This window comes from Juglans regia, chromosome 14, assembly GCF_001411555.2.
Source record: "Juglans regia cultivar Chandler chromosome 14, Walnut 2.0, whole genome shotgun sequence".
In the NCBI taxonomy this organism is placed as follows: domain Eukaryota; kingdom Viridiplantae; phylum Streptophyta; class Magnoliopsida; order Fagales; family Juglandaceae; genus Juglans; species Juglans regia.
This window is the reverse complement of record NC_049914.1, coordinates 5,677,862-5,693,972: the sequence shown is the minus strand read 5'-3', so window position 1 is coordinate 5,693,972 and position 16,111 is coordinate 5,677,862. Positions and strand designations below refer to the sequence as shown.

The 16,111-nt window shown below is 35.7% G+C and overlaps 2 protein-coding genes across 2 annotated transcripts; both read right to left on the bottom strand.

Annotated features, from left to right (window-relative positions):
* Positions 1–227: 227 nt before the first annotated feature.
* LOC108996914 (probable inactive receptor kinase At5g58300) lies at positions 228–5,543 on the bottom strand. Its single transcript, XM_018972954.2, has 3 exons — positions 4,934–5,543; positions 2,107–3,459; positions 228–1,140 (listed from the first exon to the last, which is right to left on the bottom strand). The coding sequence occupies exons 1-3, from the start codon at positions 4,941–4,943 to the stop codon at positions 512–514; spliced, it is 1,992 nt and encodes a 663-aa protein (XP_018828499.2). The 5' UTR covers positions 4,944–5,543; the 3' UTR covers positions 228–511.
* A 5,945-nt stretch (positions 5,544–11,488) lies between these two features.
* LOC108996969 (26S proteasome regulatory subunit 6B homolog) lies at positions 11,489–15,386 on the bottom strand. Its single transcript, XM_018973031.2, has 6 exons — positions 14,738–15,386; positions 13,431–13,661; positions 12,893–13,051; positions 12,424–12,576; positions 12,189–12,272; positions 11,489–11,882 (listed from the first exon to the last, which is right to left on the bottom strand). Exons 1-6 carry the CDS (start codon positions 15,233–15,235, stop codon positions 11,748–11,750), a joined length of 1,260 nt encoding a protein of 419 aa, XP_018828576.1. The 5' UTR covers positions 15,236–15,386; the 3' UTR covers positions 11,489–11,747.
* Between the last annotated feature and the right edge of the window lie 725 nt (positions 15,387–16,111).

Sequence of the window (16,111 nt, the reverse complement as noted above, 5' to 3'; positions counted from 1 at the left end):
ATGTGTTTTCAAAACATTGTTTTGGCTTCACCGAACTCAACGAGCAAGATATCATAGTTGAAGACAGCAACACAACGATTTTCATCATAAATAGTGCATAATGCACATAAGATTTGAATCATTTGATGGTGCTTTTTAGATATGCAGCACCCTTTGCTTTTTTGTGTCCGTAGCTTTGTGGCCTACACAAACAACAAATCAGCCAATGTTGGGACACGACGTGAAAGTTACACGAGTTCTTGATTGAGATGATCATTAATTAATTCATTCACAACGTCAAGAAACAGATTACAACAAATCATGAATGAGAAAAACCCCACCTCATGAGGAAGATAACATCCCTAAAAAAAGAATCCCACAACTGGAAACATTCACACTCTACCACGTTATACGAGCAACCCAAGGGTTTTTTTTTTTAACCCTAACACTTGGGAAAACCTCAATAGGCATGTGTCCAAATAAAATGTTCAATGTTGCTTCCTAAAAGCAAACAGGTACAAAGTTATGAAAATCACGGAGTCTGCACATTAGAGTCTTTGGATTTGTTCTCTTCAGAAGATGGTCGGTTCTCTGAGTCGGATTGTCGGATTTCTTCTATCATTCTAACAACTTCATCCATGTTAGGCCGCAAGTCTGGCACCTTTGCCACGCAAGACATGGCAATTTGCAACATCTGCACCATTTCCTCTTCAATGTTTTGGTACCTCATCAACTCAACGTCAAAAACCTCCGCCGTCCATTCCTCCCTAACAACAGACTGGACCCATCTTGGAAGATCAACCAAGTCGTCACGCCCTGGTGATTGGAGTGGAGCTTTTCCAGTCAACATCTCAAGGAGAAGGACGCCAAAGCTGTACACGTCTGATTTATGGGTATGCTTACGGGTTTCAATTACCTCTGGAGCACGATAGCCTGCACCCCGAGAAGGAGTGGCAGGGACATTCATAAGAGGTGTTAGACCAAAATCAGAAATGCATCCTTCAAGATCTTGGTTGAGGAGGACATTTGAGGACTTGATATTTCCATGAGTGAATTTTGGACCACCTACAGAATGGACATGGGCGACTCCCCTTGCAATTCCAAGGGAGATTTTCACTCTGGCCTCCCAGTCCAATGGAGTTCGTCCAGCTCCCCTGTTTCCTGTCATCAAATTGAAGTTGAGTACAAGTGCAAATAGAATGAGTTAGGCTGATGAGCAGTATTCCATACAAGGCTCATTAAATTAAGGAATGATAATAGATCATGCAAAAGGAGTTAATAGATTGATGAATGGAAGATTAAAGATCATCCAAAAGGTTTTAATTGATAGTACGTATTTTGTCTGTCCCCTGGCATATACAATTTATATAGTCACCTCTTGATAAGAAACAAGAATGCAGAGGGAGTTCTTTTTTTAATCCAGTAAAAGAACTGCTACATATCCAATAAAGCCTTTGGGTAAAATTAAAATAAAATTCCAATGTTCTTTTGGTTAAAAAAAGTATTTACTAAAGATCTGTTGGAAATGTGGCCAATGGTTTGATCCAGGAAAAAAAAAAACGAAGTGCCCCATGATACTTCCTCTAGATGGAAGAAGGTCTACAGTGGGGAACCACAGAAAATATGTGCCATCTAATGTGACATAATTGATAACTAGTAAGCACATGCCACAAGCAAATTCTCTAGAAAGCACGAAAACCTCATCATATATCTTGCTGGTGCATCAAAAAATTCATAATGATCTTCTCTCCCAATGCATGTATTCTCTGAAAGTATATTTTGCCGACCATAATGCTCTTTTTCATATTAGTTACATGTTCCCAATTGCAGTTGCAACCAAAGAGAAGTAATTATTGCACAGCAAATGCAGGAATGAAATTTTTTCTTTTGGAAATGCAGTAGTTTTAATCATGACATCTCACTTCTAGTTTCAAAGGCAAACAATGCTATAATTTTGTAAATGATTGATCTTGGCTTGATCTTTTCATATTGGTCCACAGCAGGGCACGGGTCCACTCATTTGTTCTCGAGTTTAAAGAGTTCACAGTAACAACTCTTACAATGGCAAAATAATTAGGGTGTTAAGATCACCCAGAAACTGAAAGAAATAAAGAGGGATATCCATACCATGCAATAGTGTAGATAAGCTGCCACCAGAGACATAGTCATTGACCAGGAGCTTCTCATCTTTCGAGTAATAATAAGCTCGGAGTGGCAGAACATTTGGGTGTTGCCCAACCATACCCACGATTTCCATCTGCTGTTCAAAGTCCCTCTTCCCTACCACAACTTCCTTCAACCTTTTCACCACCACTGTTGTTGCCTCCTCCAAAACTGCCTTATATGCTGTGCCATAACTGCCCTTTCCCAACACTTCAGCCGAAGCCCTCAGTAGATCTTCTAGATCAAAATTATAAGAACAACCTTCAAAGAAAACAAGTTTGTTTTTCTCAGGTTCCTGCACTCCACTACCGAATTCTTCTTTTGGCTTCTCACTCCTCCCACCACTTAAAGCCTTTCCTTTTGATGCACCAGTGCCTTCACGATCTTTTTTCTTTAGACAGCAGAGAACAATAATTAGAGCAAACAGAAACAGCAGCGCAAACCCTCCAACTGCAATGGCAATTATAGCTCCCATAGACAGTTTCTTTTTGGAGCTTTTATTTGAGGGAATTAATGGCGGGGGTGGAGACATATTAGAAGGAGGAGGTGGCGGGAGGAAGCAAGCTTTTAGAGGTGGTCCACATAAGTGAGAATTTCCCAAGAAAGATGAATTAGAAAACTTTTGAAGGGATGATGGAACAGAGCCATTAAGATTGTTGTAGCTTAAGTTCAAATGCTTGAGCTTGGGGAGATCAATTTTTGGTATGGATCCAGAAAGGTTATTGTTTTGGAGGTTCAAACCAGTAAGTTGCGTTAAGTTTTGTACCGTTTGTGGAATGTTTCCAGAAAAGGAATTGAATGAAAGATCCAGTACATTGAGTTGAAGGGAAAATGAGGTAGGAATCTCACCAGAGAAATTATTGTGTTGGAGGTAGAGGTATTTCAGTGAAGAGAGCGAGGTAATCTCAGAAGAAAGATTACCACTGAGAAGGTTCGATCGAAGGCTGAGAATCCTGAGAGCATCAAGCTTACCAAGAGTGTTTGGAGGGATGCGGCCCACAAGCCCAATCCCAGGGAGCCGGAGGGCATGTACACGGGTGCCATCTGGCGTGCAATTGACGCCTAACCAAGATGTGCAGACAGGGGTAGTAGGGTTCCAACTGAGGTTGCGTCGATGGGGAACAGTAGCAGCAAAGTCAATAAGTGCTTGCTTATCTGAGTTCAGGTCAGCAACCGCCATGGGTGGGAGAGCGATTATGATGAAAAGGAAAGTAAGTGCAGAAGTTTTGTAGAGCCTCATAGGCAATTGTTTGGTACAGGACTTCTGAAAGTGATGGTAAAAACAAAAATGTAACTTCTTCAGACCTTGATAATTTCCTGGTTCAGCAAAAGATCAACAGAACAAGATTAGGCAGCCAGCCAAAAAAAGCAAGAAAAATTTTCTAGTCCCACAAAAATTTTGCAAATAGTACAACCAGTTCACAATTGAAGGGGTAAACTGAGCATATCTCCTACATTTGTGGAAGTGCACTAAATAAAAGGAAGGGGGTATAGAAATAACAATTAACCTCTAATAAATGTGTAGTTCGACTCTGTCTATGTCCGCCAAATGCAAATCTTCATGAGTAACAGAAAAAGGATAAAGAAGAAATCCTCACATTGATATTATTAAATTCTTGAAAGACTTGTTCAGTCTACCCATGTCTTTCTCTTAATTACCACACATGCTTATAGATCAGAAAAATGTATATCTATGAGCGAAGAGACTTTGGTATAGCTCGGTGTCATTTAAGAGTCAAGATAACTGAGCGTAATGCTTAATAGTAGCTGTAATCCACAGCAGAAAGGCAAATTCAAATTTTTTTAATGCAAAATTAACAAGATACTTAAACAGCCATTGGAAGAGCTCGGTACAATCTCTCTATAAACATAACCAATTGGGCATTTCTCAACTTTCACATAAGGAAGCATGAACCATTCTTTTCTTTTTTTCTCTACATCCAGCACCTAAACCAAAGCTAATAAACAATTGCAAAAGTAATAAACACCCAAAAGCAGCAGGTGAAGACATTTTAGTGATTAAAGCAAACGAACCTTTACCCATAGTATTCCATTCTCCGTCTAAATAAATAAAGGGAAAAAACAGAACTATTCCAACTTTCATACCACAGACTAGGAAATAGATGCAATACCAAAGTATAAAAAAAAAAGATAAATAAAAGAGCAATTTATGAGAAACAAAATGGTGACAAGGCATTCAAAATATATGCTTGTCCGGTGTATAGCTCAAACAGCAAGTTTACATTCTAAATTGTCAAACTTTAAAAAATATAAAAAATTTGGGGAAAGCGTTTTGGGTGACAGTCAGTGGACAAAGAACTAATATAAAACGCAAAAGTCGGAGATTTTTCACTTAAATTTTTTACCTTGGTAGGAAATCAATTCTAAATGTTGATAGTTGGATTTGTTCAACAACCAAGGTTGCGTTGAAGAACACTAATTTTTCAAACTTCTAGAACTATGTCTTAAACAAAAATAACCTGCTCAAAACATAATGTAACAAGAAAACAAGCACTCTTGTAGAAAATTCAACTGCAGTAAAAAATGTGAGCCAGGAAGAGGTTTAAAAAGAGAATCAGACGCTGTAACAAAAGCTCTCATAATCCTGAAATGGGGGCAAGAGAAGACATTAACAAGTTAAAGAGAAAATCCAAATAGCGCTTTGGAATTACAAACATTGTCTACAATCACCCAGATCTACAAAACGCTTAATCAGTGCGGAAATGCATGTACCAATAATCTTTTGACCATAACTAAGCTAACAAAAATGGCCCAAGTAAAAAACGCGAACCTGAAGACATGGGTAGGAGCAGTTTTCGCTAGCTTTTCATCCCATGAGGTTTTACGAACTGTTGAGTTCAGATGTGGTCATTACAGCTCCAAAGAAACCCAACACTGACGGCATTTGGGAAAGTCAGGGTACCCAAGTGGTAACTTCAGCTTTAGCTATCAGATCCAATTAGCTGAAGTTAGCTGAAGGGCTCAAATGGGTTGCTCCTGCTACAACCATGGTAACTCAAACACATGGAAGTTCAGAATTTGCTCCGACACAGGCATCAGCATTCCGAAGCAGCCGTTTTGGGCAAATAAAAAACTACTTTTTTAAAATAAATATTCGGAGGAATTTTATGTCTCAGAGAAAGAGATAATTGCCAAAGATTAAAAAAGAGGAAAGGGGAAGAAAAGAAGAAGAGTAAAGAGAATAAAGGATGATAAAGATTAGAGAAAGAGAGAGCACCGACTACTTTATCTCTAGCAGTGGTAGAGAGAGAGTAATCCAGGCTCGAGAGAGTCAGAGACCAACAAGGAACGCAGTATCCTTATTGATGGAGTACGAGCTTAACGCAGATGGAGTGCTTGCTATACAAAAACAAAACCGTAGTTTCTGCGTTTATGTCCTTTTCATTTCGGCACCCTAACGTTAGAATTCCTTCTGTTTCAACAATTTTTTTAGTAGAATAGTTTATAATCTTCCTGAGATTTGTTAGGTTCACTTAATTAATATATATAAATTGACATCTCAAATTTTATTAATTTGATTTATTACATCAATTTATAAAATAATTCTTTTCAATATCCATTTTTTGAGAATTTGAGTATTACCGTTAACTCGGACCAAAATTTTTCATGGTTTAAATTTACAAAAGAGTTCATAAACTACTAGTATTTAGTAACGATCCACGCACAATTTAAATAAATTGATATTAATTTTCTAAAAATATTTTTAATTTAAAATATAATTATATAAAAAATGTAAAAGAAGAAAATGCTAGTCTCCATTCAACTCTTATCGCTAGGCGTGATCGCTAAATTCGCTAGTTCATTCTTCTTCTTTTAAAATTTCTTTTTAAATGTATTTTAAATATTTTATAAAATAAATAAAATATACTAACAAAACTTTTTTTTTTTTTTTGAAACATACACTAACATATAAAAAAAATGATGTACCTACCATTTTCGAAAACTTTAATTACTGTATTTATTTCATGGAATTAATGAAAGGTGTTCTACACGTTAAGATACATCGTACATGACGTTGAGATTTGGTAATCCGTTAGTGCATGTAACTGACCCCTCGAAACCAAACTAATTCAAATATATAAATTCTCTAGAAAAAAAAAAAATCAAAGATATAAATCAGCAAAACTTAACAGCACTCTAATCATTTGATTGGTCTCTTCTCTTTTCTTTTTTTTTTTTTTTGGCGAATTAAATTGGTAGCTTAGCAGTAGCAATTCAATCATTTTTGTCAGAGTTTTTGAAGACCAAACGTGGAAGGGTCTAAACAGAAGTTGGTTTCTCTATCAACATGGAATAAAACCATAAAAGTGAGAGTCAATAACTTGCAAGTACTAATGGAATACTTGCAAGAACATGTTTTAAAGGAGTTTTGGGTGATATTATAAAGAGTTTTACTATGTATAAACAAATTTACGTATCAATCTGTATGTTAATGTTGTTGCCTTCATATTCTAAATTCAAATTAGTATTGTTTTCAATAAAATTTACTTTTTTACCAATCATATTAAATGAATGCGCGTATTAATACACATAATCGCTTACAATTAGATTTTTCCTATTATAAATGACTTAAAGCTCGATTTTTTAATTGGATTACGATTCTTCAAAATATTTTTTATCCAAAAAACTTTCATGTGAATTTTAGATTTATTCCTTTTTTTTCAAATGGATTATGTGGAACTTGCACATCCAAAAACAGCAAATATCATTTTTCTAAATACATATGGTATACTCAATCATATTAAAATAATGTTCATAAATACTATGAATCCTAACATTAATGTAGTGTCTATAAATTTTTTTGAAATGTTAAAAATGTTTGAATCGTAAAATTGTAAAAAAATTATCATTTAAGTTGGATTAAGATGGAATAAGAACTTGGGGATCCCAAAGATTAGAGTCATTTGACTGGTTTCATTGGTTCTTTTTAATAATTTGGTCAGACTTCTTTACTTTTTGTGGAGCTCATAGGTATGATCGATGTTGAATGAACAGAAACCCCTCTTTCTCTTTATTCTTTTTTTATTACTATTACTATTTTCTAATTTGCCCACAAGTGCAAAAGCTACATGTGTAATGTGGTCAACTTCCCAAGTTGCATCTCATGGCAATTCAAGTTCAGGAGTAGAGGGCCATGGCCATCTCTTTCTTGAGATGTTCTTTGACATTTCATCACACCGTTAACCACTGAAAAGATGGGTTTGGTTGGCATTCAAATCCTCCACAAAATATTATATATAATGCTGTAAACAAGTTTTACACTGCACATATTCACTTAATCAATATATAATTTATCTTTTTTATTTAAACACACAAGTATTTAGGCATTAAAATAACATGACAAAAATAATAAATTACATATTGATTAAATTGAGACGTGTGGTGTAAAATTTACATATAAAATTTCTATATATATATATATATATATATATATGTGTGTGTGTCTATTGTGGCTGGTCCTTTTCTCCCACGTGGCTGACGGCACAATAATAATAGGAAGATGATATTTGTAATCTTAACTCGTGTAAGCCGTGTAAGAGTCAGCATATTTTTTAAATTTGAGAGGATAAATCTAAGAACCACATTAAAAATATATATATATTTACAAGATTTTTTTTAAAAAAAAATGCACAAATCTTACATAATATAAAATTATATATATAAGATTATGAGAGAGTATATTGATAAGTTAAAATAATGTCCATCATAAAGAAATTTATATACAGAAAAATTTTAAAATTAATACGTAGTTTAACTTATAATCTGAATTATTTTATGTATTAATAAATTATAGTTGTAATTTTGATTCATTACTAAAATGATTTATTTTTATAAAATAAATAAATAATAATAATCTTAAAAATATAAAACAAAAGTTATCCGGTGGCACGCAGATTAGGATATTGGTAAGCCTGAGTGTGCGACAAACCTTGATCCAACTACTCCTATTTATATTTTTTTATTACCCAGCAACCTAACTACCTCCACCTAACTCGCTGGTCTCAGCCTCTCTGGATGCTAATCTTCTTTTGTACCCCCCAAAATACTGCAAAAACTTAAAGCTCAAAAATAAAAGGCATTGCAAAGAGTCCCAATTACTAAGAAATCCATGACTGGGAATTAAGTCCTAACCATGATGATGGATGCCTCTACTTTGGTCAAAAAAACTGATGATGAACATTGCAGGACTAGGCTGGCAATCGCATGCAGAAAACACCAGAGATCTCCTTAATTAATGTTTCACGACAAAATGGCTCTAATAATCTACTCTTGCATGGCCCTGTTTGCATTTAAGTACTCCATTTGCTTGACAATACCCTGGATGTCTGCTTTCAAACTTTATATGAAGGCATCTGCTTCTATTGCAGTGGGGTGTGATAAGGCATAATATATATGGTCTAGACATGAAGGGCATGTGAGTTAATGAATCCTTGTTCATCTCTTCAAGATTAAGATCAGATGCTAACATTTTTTTTTCCATTTTTTTTCAATTGGTCCGATTGAGGATATTTAATAAATTCGTTAAATATTTTTTAAAATTTCATAAAATATCTTAACTCAAACTATTTCAGTACTATTTACAGAATTCTCATCTCGTCTCATCTTAATATCTAAAAGAGACTTTAAGATATCGTTCCATGTTGTATCAAGTAGTGTTAAAAGAATAGATTCTGCACAATTTGCTTGTGGAAAAATGGAAGAAGAAGAATGAATTGAAGTTTTCAAAGTCACTGCATTTTACCAATTCAAGTCTATATGATGTTAAATCTGTTTGATGGAAGTATATACTTAGGATCATCGATCATGTGATCGATCTAACTCATTTAAGATATTCGATCGAGTAGGTTTGCAATGAATGCATGCACAATGCAAAGAACAATAAGCTCAAAAGTGCTGATGAATTGGCCACAATAGCCATGAATGAGAGCTTACCTACTATATGTTGAGCTTCACCAAACTGTGGTCCCATCACTTTCCAATTATAAATGTAATTTGATTTATTTTTTAAAAAATGATTTGTGTATAAATTTGAATAAATCAGAGAGGAAATTTGTGAAATCATGAATGTTGCACAAAATGAGGGAGTTTAATGGTTATGACTTTAAATACTCAGATTACATTGAAATACGACTGGTGCATAAATTAAAGGCTAAATTGCAAGGAACACGTGGTAGGGCCCTAACACTTTGAACTCTGGGGACCATTGGCTGCATTTTGTAGAATCAATAAGTCAAGGGCATGGATCCACCAATTGGAAACGCCAGGACCTTTTTTATATTTTCCAATGATTTTTTTAGGCAAACAGTGCATACAGTAATTTGAGCAAAAGGTTCAAAACGGTGGGTGATACCGACAACTGCCTCAGTACAAAGAAAAAATGAAAATTTTGAAAAGAGTAATGATATTCATCGTTCTAATTCTCATCATGCTCCATACTCCTAACTTGAGCCAAATGGGAGTCGCCACCGCAAAGGTGACCCTTCAAATTAAACACTTAAATGAATAGGCTGCCTAGTTTTCTATAATTGACCATATCATATTAAGTTTAATCCTTGTTTCATCTTACATATTGAAAAAAAAAAATTTAAGTTCCCCTTAAAAGAAGTGGGTGGAAGAGAACATCTTGAACACTTTCCGATCAACCAAAAGGAAGGAAGGGAAGAGGCGGGGATGACTCATTCCGCCCTTAGGAGGATGACCAAGTTTTTTTTAGAAAGGAAAATAAGTGAAGAGTGAATTGAAATTTTCTATAATTTTCTGACTTGAATGTATTCGACAATTTAGTAAAAGATAAACACAGTATGTGAATCTTGTTGTATTAAATGTTGTCTGTATGCAATGTGGACCTCATTATTAAATAAGTGAGGTTTACACTTTACACAATACATATTTTCTCTCTCTCCAAATTTAGAAAATATATAAATTAGAAAATTATAAGAAATCTTAATCAAGTAATAGTTGATGATGGGGAGAGGAATTAAGAGAGTACATTTTCCCCACTCTATGGATAACAACACTGGTGAGCAATCTTAGAAGAAACATGCACATAGGTCCAGAGGACCTTAGATTATTATTCTCATAGTCATAGACAACTACATCACCCACACACTCTCTCTCGCTTTTAGACAGTTAAAAGACACACGCACGCACGGCTGGCTTGCGGTCATTTACTCAAATTACCTGAGCTGCATAAATAAATAAATAAATGTACCTTTTTCCGTATGATGTAAAACATGACAAATAAGCACTCTTAATTCATTTTAATTTATCTTATTATTATAATTTTTAAAAATTTCTACATAAAATATAATAAATAATTTAATTTTTTTAAATTTTAAAATAATAATAATATTAAAATAATAATATTTTATTTAACTTTTAATTTTTATCTCAACTCATTTCAATTCAACTCATTGTCTAAAACCTAACCTTACTTGAACGTATGAAACAAGTTAAATGGAAATGAAAAGAAAGACTGAAAAAGGTACATGAGCAAATATTCTAAGAAGCAACAAGTCCAAAGTTCCAATCAAATTGTTGTCGAATTCAACGTCCATCCTAACAAATCTCTGTTGTCTTTGGTTGGGCCTAAGAATCTTCCCATGCCCTAAATTAACTTCCTTGTCCTTTCAGATGGTAACGTCTTTCCTACCTCCTCCCTCACCCACCAAAGAAACTTCTCGGTTTCCATATCTTTCCATTTTTCAATTCGTTGGGTGTTTGTGATGAATGGCTGTGTGGTGGTGATGGTAGTAACAGTACCTATGAAAAGAGACAAAATGACCAGATTTACTCATTATGAGTACCCAACCCAAGCTTGGCCCATGGGTCAATCGTATCTATTGGCTGTCAGCAATCAATGGCTCTGCAAATTTTTAAGCAGTAAAAACTTCAAAAGTCTTTGAATTCATTTATGAGCAAAAGAAAATTAAAAAAAAAAAAAAAAAAGAAAGTTCTGATTTTTATGTGTAATTCCAATTAAAGTGGAACTCATAAGTATTGAAAGTCCAATAGAGAATTGAAGAATGTTTTAAGCAACAAATAGTCATTTATATAGTAAGAGAAGTGTAAGACATGGATAAGCAAATTGACATGGGGCAAAGACGCATCTCTTCGCCTTGCGAGTCTCTTCCTAAGACGATAGTGATTTTAAAAGCGACACCACACCCAAGATTCATATTGTTAGCATCCGCCTAATTATGCCGAGATTGATAACAAGGTTATCATTTGTGTATGAAATATCGCTTGTGTGATCAGAGCCTATGTCACTAGGTCGATCACATCAAAACTCTATTTTGGGGAAATTCTACAAGAACCCGTCCAATGAAAACCAACAAACCTGGACCAGCATCCTAGTTGGTTGAATCAATAGACCTAAAAGGTCTCACCTTGCTGCCTAACATGAAATTTCAGTAGTTTACAGCTGTTTTGGCAAGACATGGAACAAAAACTGTTCAACTAAATCAAAATAAGAAAAAAAAAAAAATTGTGCAACATATGTAGTAAGAATTGTTTTGAGATATGACACCTCCAAAATTAACAAAGAACTTTTGGAATGGGCTTTCCATCTCTCATCATCATCTTCATCTGTAAAATTCAAAGTCAGTATCGGGCTTCTTCACATTGGTTCGGTACCCCTTCTCAAAGTCCTTGGGAAGTATGACATATCTGTTCTTCCGAACTGCATGCATTCCTGCCTCTTGACAAATAGCTGCAATCTGGTAACACCCAGCTCTCATTTAGTGAAAATTTTTAAGAAAGAATCACCATAAAAAAAATATATGTTATAACAGCAACAGCAATGCATTTCCCAAATGGGCATAGAATTGCTTCTTGTTCTGCAAGAGATCTAGTTGGTTGTCATATGAAATTGAATAGCGAAAGACAAGGCCATTCACACCACATCCAAAAAGAAATATTATTTCAGACTGGTCCAGTGGGTGGGTGGTGGTGGTGGTGGTGGTGGTGGTGGTGTGTGTGTGTGTTGTGGGGGTGGGGGCCGGTGGGGAAGGAAACTAACATACCTCAGCAGCACTAATTTTGTCTGGGCGAGAAACATAGTCCTCCAGATCCACTTCATCACCAAGGTTCATTTTAGCAGTGCAAACCTGGAAAAAGGTAAAATGGCATAAAATGTTTTTAATTAGTTATCATTATTGAAAATCCACAAACATTTTTTTTTGATAAGTGGAAATCCACAAACATATACAGACCAAGTGAATAAGAAGTATTACAACCACAAATGTGCCAAAGACTTGCCTGAAATACAAGCCTCTTTTGTCGTCTATCGGGCAAAGGGAATTCTATTTTTCTGTCGAGCCTTCCAGGACGAAGAAGTGCAGGGTCCAAAGTATCTGCTCTATTAGTTGCCATGATAACCTTAACATTCACTGTCTGATCAAACCCATCCATCTACAGCCGAAAATTCACAAAACATATGAAAAACCAACAAGGAGGGGGAACGCAAGTTGAGCGAGCTAATGGCTGTCGTCTAGAGGTAATTCCTCATTAGATACAAATCAATGATATGCATATCAAACCTTCATTAACGTTTATGAAAGCTTCAATCAACAAGATTCCTATCCCATTATTCTAATCAGGTAGTCCCTCTTGCAAATGTATCGTGTACTTGGGCTATGCCCTTTATGCTTTTTAATAAAATATTTGATTGCTTATAGAAAAACGATGCCTATCACTTTGATATTTACAATTTTTTTCTAATCCATACCTGATTCAGTAGTTCCATGAGAATCCGCTGAACTTCTCTGTCAGCACCAGTTTGGGCATCAAATCTAGCCGTGGCAATAGCATCAACCTCATCAATGAAGATAATTGCAGGGGCATTCTCTTTAGCAAGGCGAAAAACATCACGTACCATCCTTGGGCCCTATAATGAGGGAATAAAAGAGCCCAATGCACTCAATGGTCAATCCAGAAAGTTATAAGAAGAAGGCACCAAAAGGACAGGATACTTTTTCTATCACTAAAACCAGGTGTTACTTTTTTTTTCTTTTTTGATAAGTATGCGTTCCTCCCTAAATTGACAGGAAGTTTTTTTTTTGAATAAAAAATTATCACACAGGCCCAAAAGAAGATATAAACACATTTCCAGAAGAATCCTACAAGACCTAATGAATTGACATATCAGATTGCTGGAATAACTCGGCAAATGAAAGAATACATACATGTGTTCATTGCAGTGATATGAGTAAAAAACAAACGAGGAACATAAGCTAATTTTTATAACAATCAACATCAAAGCCTACCTCCCCCAGATACTTCTGAACAAATTCAGAGCCAACAACTCTAATAAAAGCCGCAGTTGTATGGTTAGCAACAGCCTTGGCAAGCATAGTTTTACCAGTTCCAGGCGGTCCATAAAGCAAAACACCACGAGGAGGATCTATACCAATTTGTTTGTATAGCTCATGGTGAGTCAGGGGTAGCTCCACTGCCTCACGAATTTCCTGCTTTTGAATGTCGCATCCTCCAATATCCTGACAAAAGCATTAAATTAGGGGCAAAACATGCCAATCTTAATCACCCATGACAAGGGAAAAAAATTTTTTTAGGGGTACTATAATGTATGAATGAGATAGAAATCTTTTTTTTTTTGGCACTGGGTATCCAAGAACAGCATCCTGACTAATCCCGGAGGTGCACATGCCCTTGGCAATGAGTTTCCCACAAGTGCACCTTGATTAGTTCAAGGATGGCCCCTAGAGATTGTTTGCAGCCAAGAGGATTCGAACCTTAGACCTTAGAGGGAGCATACCACTAAGATCAAGGCCTTAACAACTTAAGCCAGCCCCTACTCCTAGGGGTTTGAATGAGATAGAAATCATAAAAACTGAAGATTGATATCCAAAACTATGCAATAAGTTGCAAAAAAGTAATGTCACAACTTTCTTGTTAAAGAGTATTTATTCCTCTCTTTTTTATTCTTTTTCTCAAACCAGTCTTAGTTACCATATCAAGAGTGGTCATCAAGAAATTACTATATCAAGAGTGGTACTTGGCAGCAGCACAGAGTCAAATTGAAAATTTAATTCTGGCAGTCACAAATGCCTAGAGCAGTTAACAGTTATCTCGCTCTGCCTTGATGCTTAGTTTTGAACACCCCCCCATCCCCGGGGGGTGTAATGTCCTCTACTTTTTTATAATGCTCCAAAGATAACACGAGGATCATTATCATCTGCTAATCCACTATTCTCGTTTTCTTTCAATTAACTTCTGCTTTGACATCTGCAGAATGCGCCACAAAATCAACCCGTTTCACAAATGACTTCTTCTATATGTCCTTTAACATGGTTAGATTATTCAGTGAACCCCAAAAGGCTGGAAAACTCGCTACAAACAAGAACTTAGAACTTTACACTCGTTTCCTCGACAAGACCTTATCCTAGCAGCATCCACTCTAATGCATTCGATTTTTTGTTGGAAGCGTCAACATTACACAATCGCCAAAATGAAATTAAGCCCCAATCAATTAAAAAACCCTAAGCAAAAACTAGGCAAAGAAGAGAAGGAAAACTTTTTCAACCGAATTGAGTTTAGGGGAGTTGAAACTTACGTTATATGTGACGTCAGGCTTCTCGGACTGGCTGAGCAGCGATATGCTGGAGTCGGCTTCGGGGGGCAAAACATCGACGAGGGCGTTCGAGTGGCGGTGCAACGCGACCGAAGCGGAGGGCTTCAGAAGCTCCCGATTGATGGTGCTAAGAATCCTCACGTAGTAATTAGAGCCGGTGGTAGAGCCGACGATGCCGTTGTTCTGATCGACCATCTCCATGAACTGCCCAATTACCAGGGGAACCGATTGGATCCGCTTGACCTCCTCCTGGGCGCGGAGGAGTTCGCGCTTCAGATTCTTCTGCTCATCCTTCACATACTCCTCCTGGATGTCGATGAACTCCAGCTGCCGCTGCAACGACTTCAGGCGGCTGTAAAGGTCGTCCTCGTCGGAGGTCTGGTCCGTCGAGACGCCATGGAGGTCTGATCTAGTGGAGGGGAACGAAGGCGGTGGCTCGGACGAAGGCTTTGGTTCCATTACTATAGCAGATGTTGCCATTACCGGACGCGATTTGGGATATTTTCTTGTAGTCTTGATGTATGAAATATGAATCGGGAGAGAGATTGGAGTGACGAGTAAGAAATCGTGAGGCCTTTGGACATTCACCGATGTTATAAGCTGCACGGTGTCGTATGATGAAACTGAAAATTATATCGAAGAATAAAGAGATGGTATATAAAGTAGAAAAAAATCTTAGGAGCAGCCACTATTCCGCAAGATCCGATGCATACCTTCGTAAAATGACTAATTTATTCCTCTAAGAGCATTCACATCCGATTCCTTAAATTTTTCTCTAAATTTTAACTAAAAAGGACACTCCCTATAATTTTATCCTAAATTTTACTCATTTTTAAAAAACCTTCTACATCCCATTCCCTATCATTTCTCTATTCTATTAAAATAATATTCTTCTATTATTTCTTTATTACTTTTTTCTCTCACTTCCATTTTCAAACTTCACTACTTAATATTTTTTCTTATGTTTTGAACTATTATTATAGTGAATATTTTAAATAAAAATTTAAATTATTTTTTTAAGGGTTTAATAATATTTTTAAAATTATTATTTTTATATTTTAGTAATTATTTAAATTATTTTTAAAAATATTATTTAAAAGTATAATAAATATGAGTATAAGAGAAAATGTAGTTGATTGAAAAAAGAATTTATTTTATTTATTTAAATAAAATATTAATAAAAAATGATTTAGGGGATGAATAGTGGTTCCCTATATTTAGGGAACCACTGTTCATTTCCTAAATCAAAATCCTAAAATAGGGAATGGGATGGAAGGGGGTTTTTGAACTTTTCTCTAAAATTTTCCCTATAATTTAGAGATAATAGTGTTTTAGGCATCCGGATGGGGATGCTCT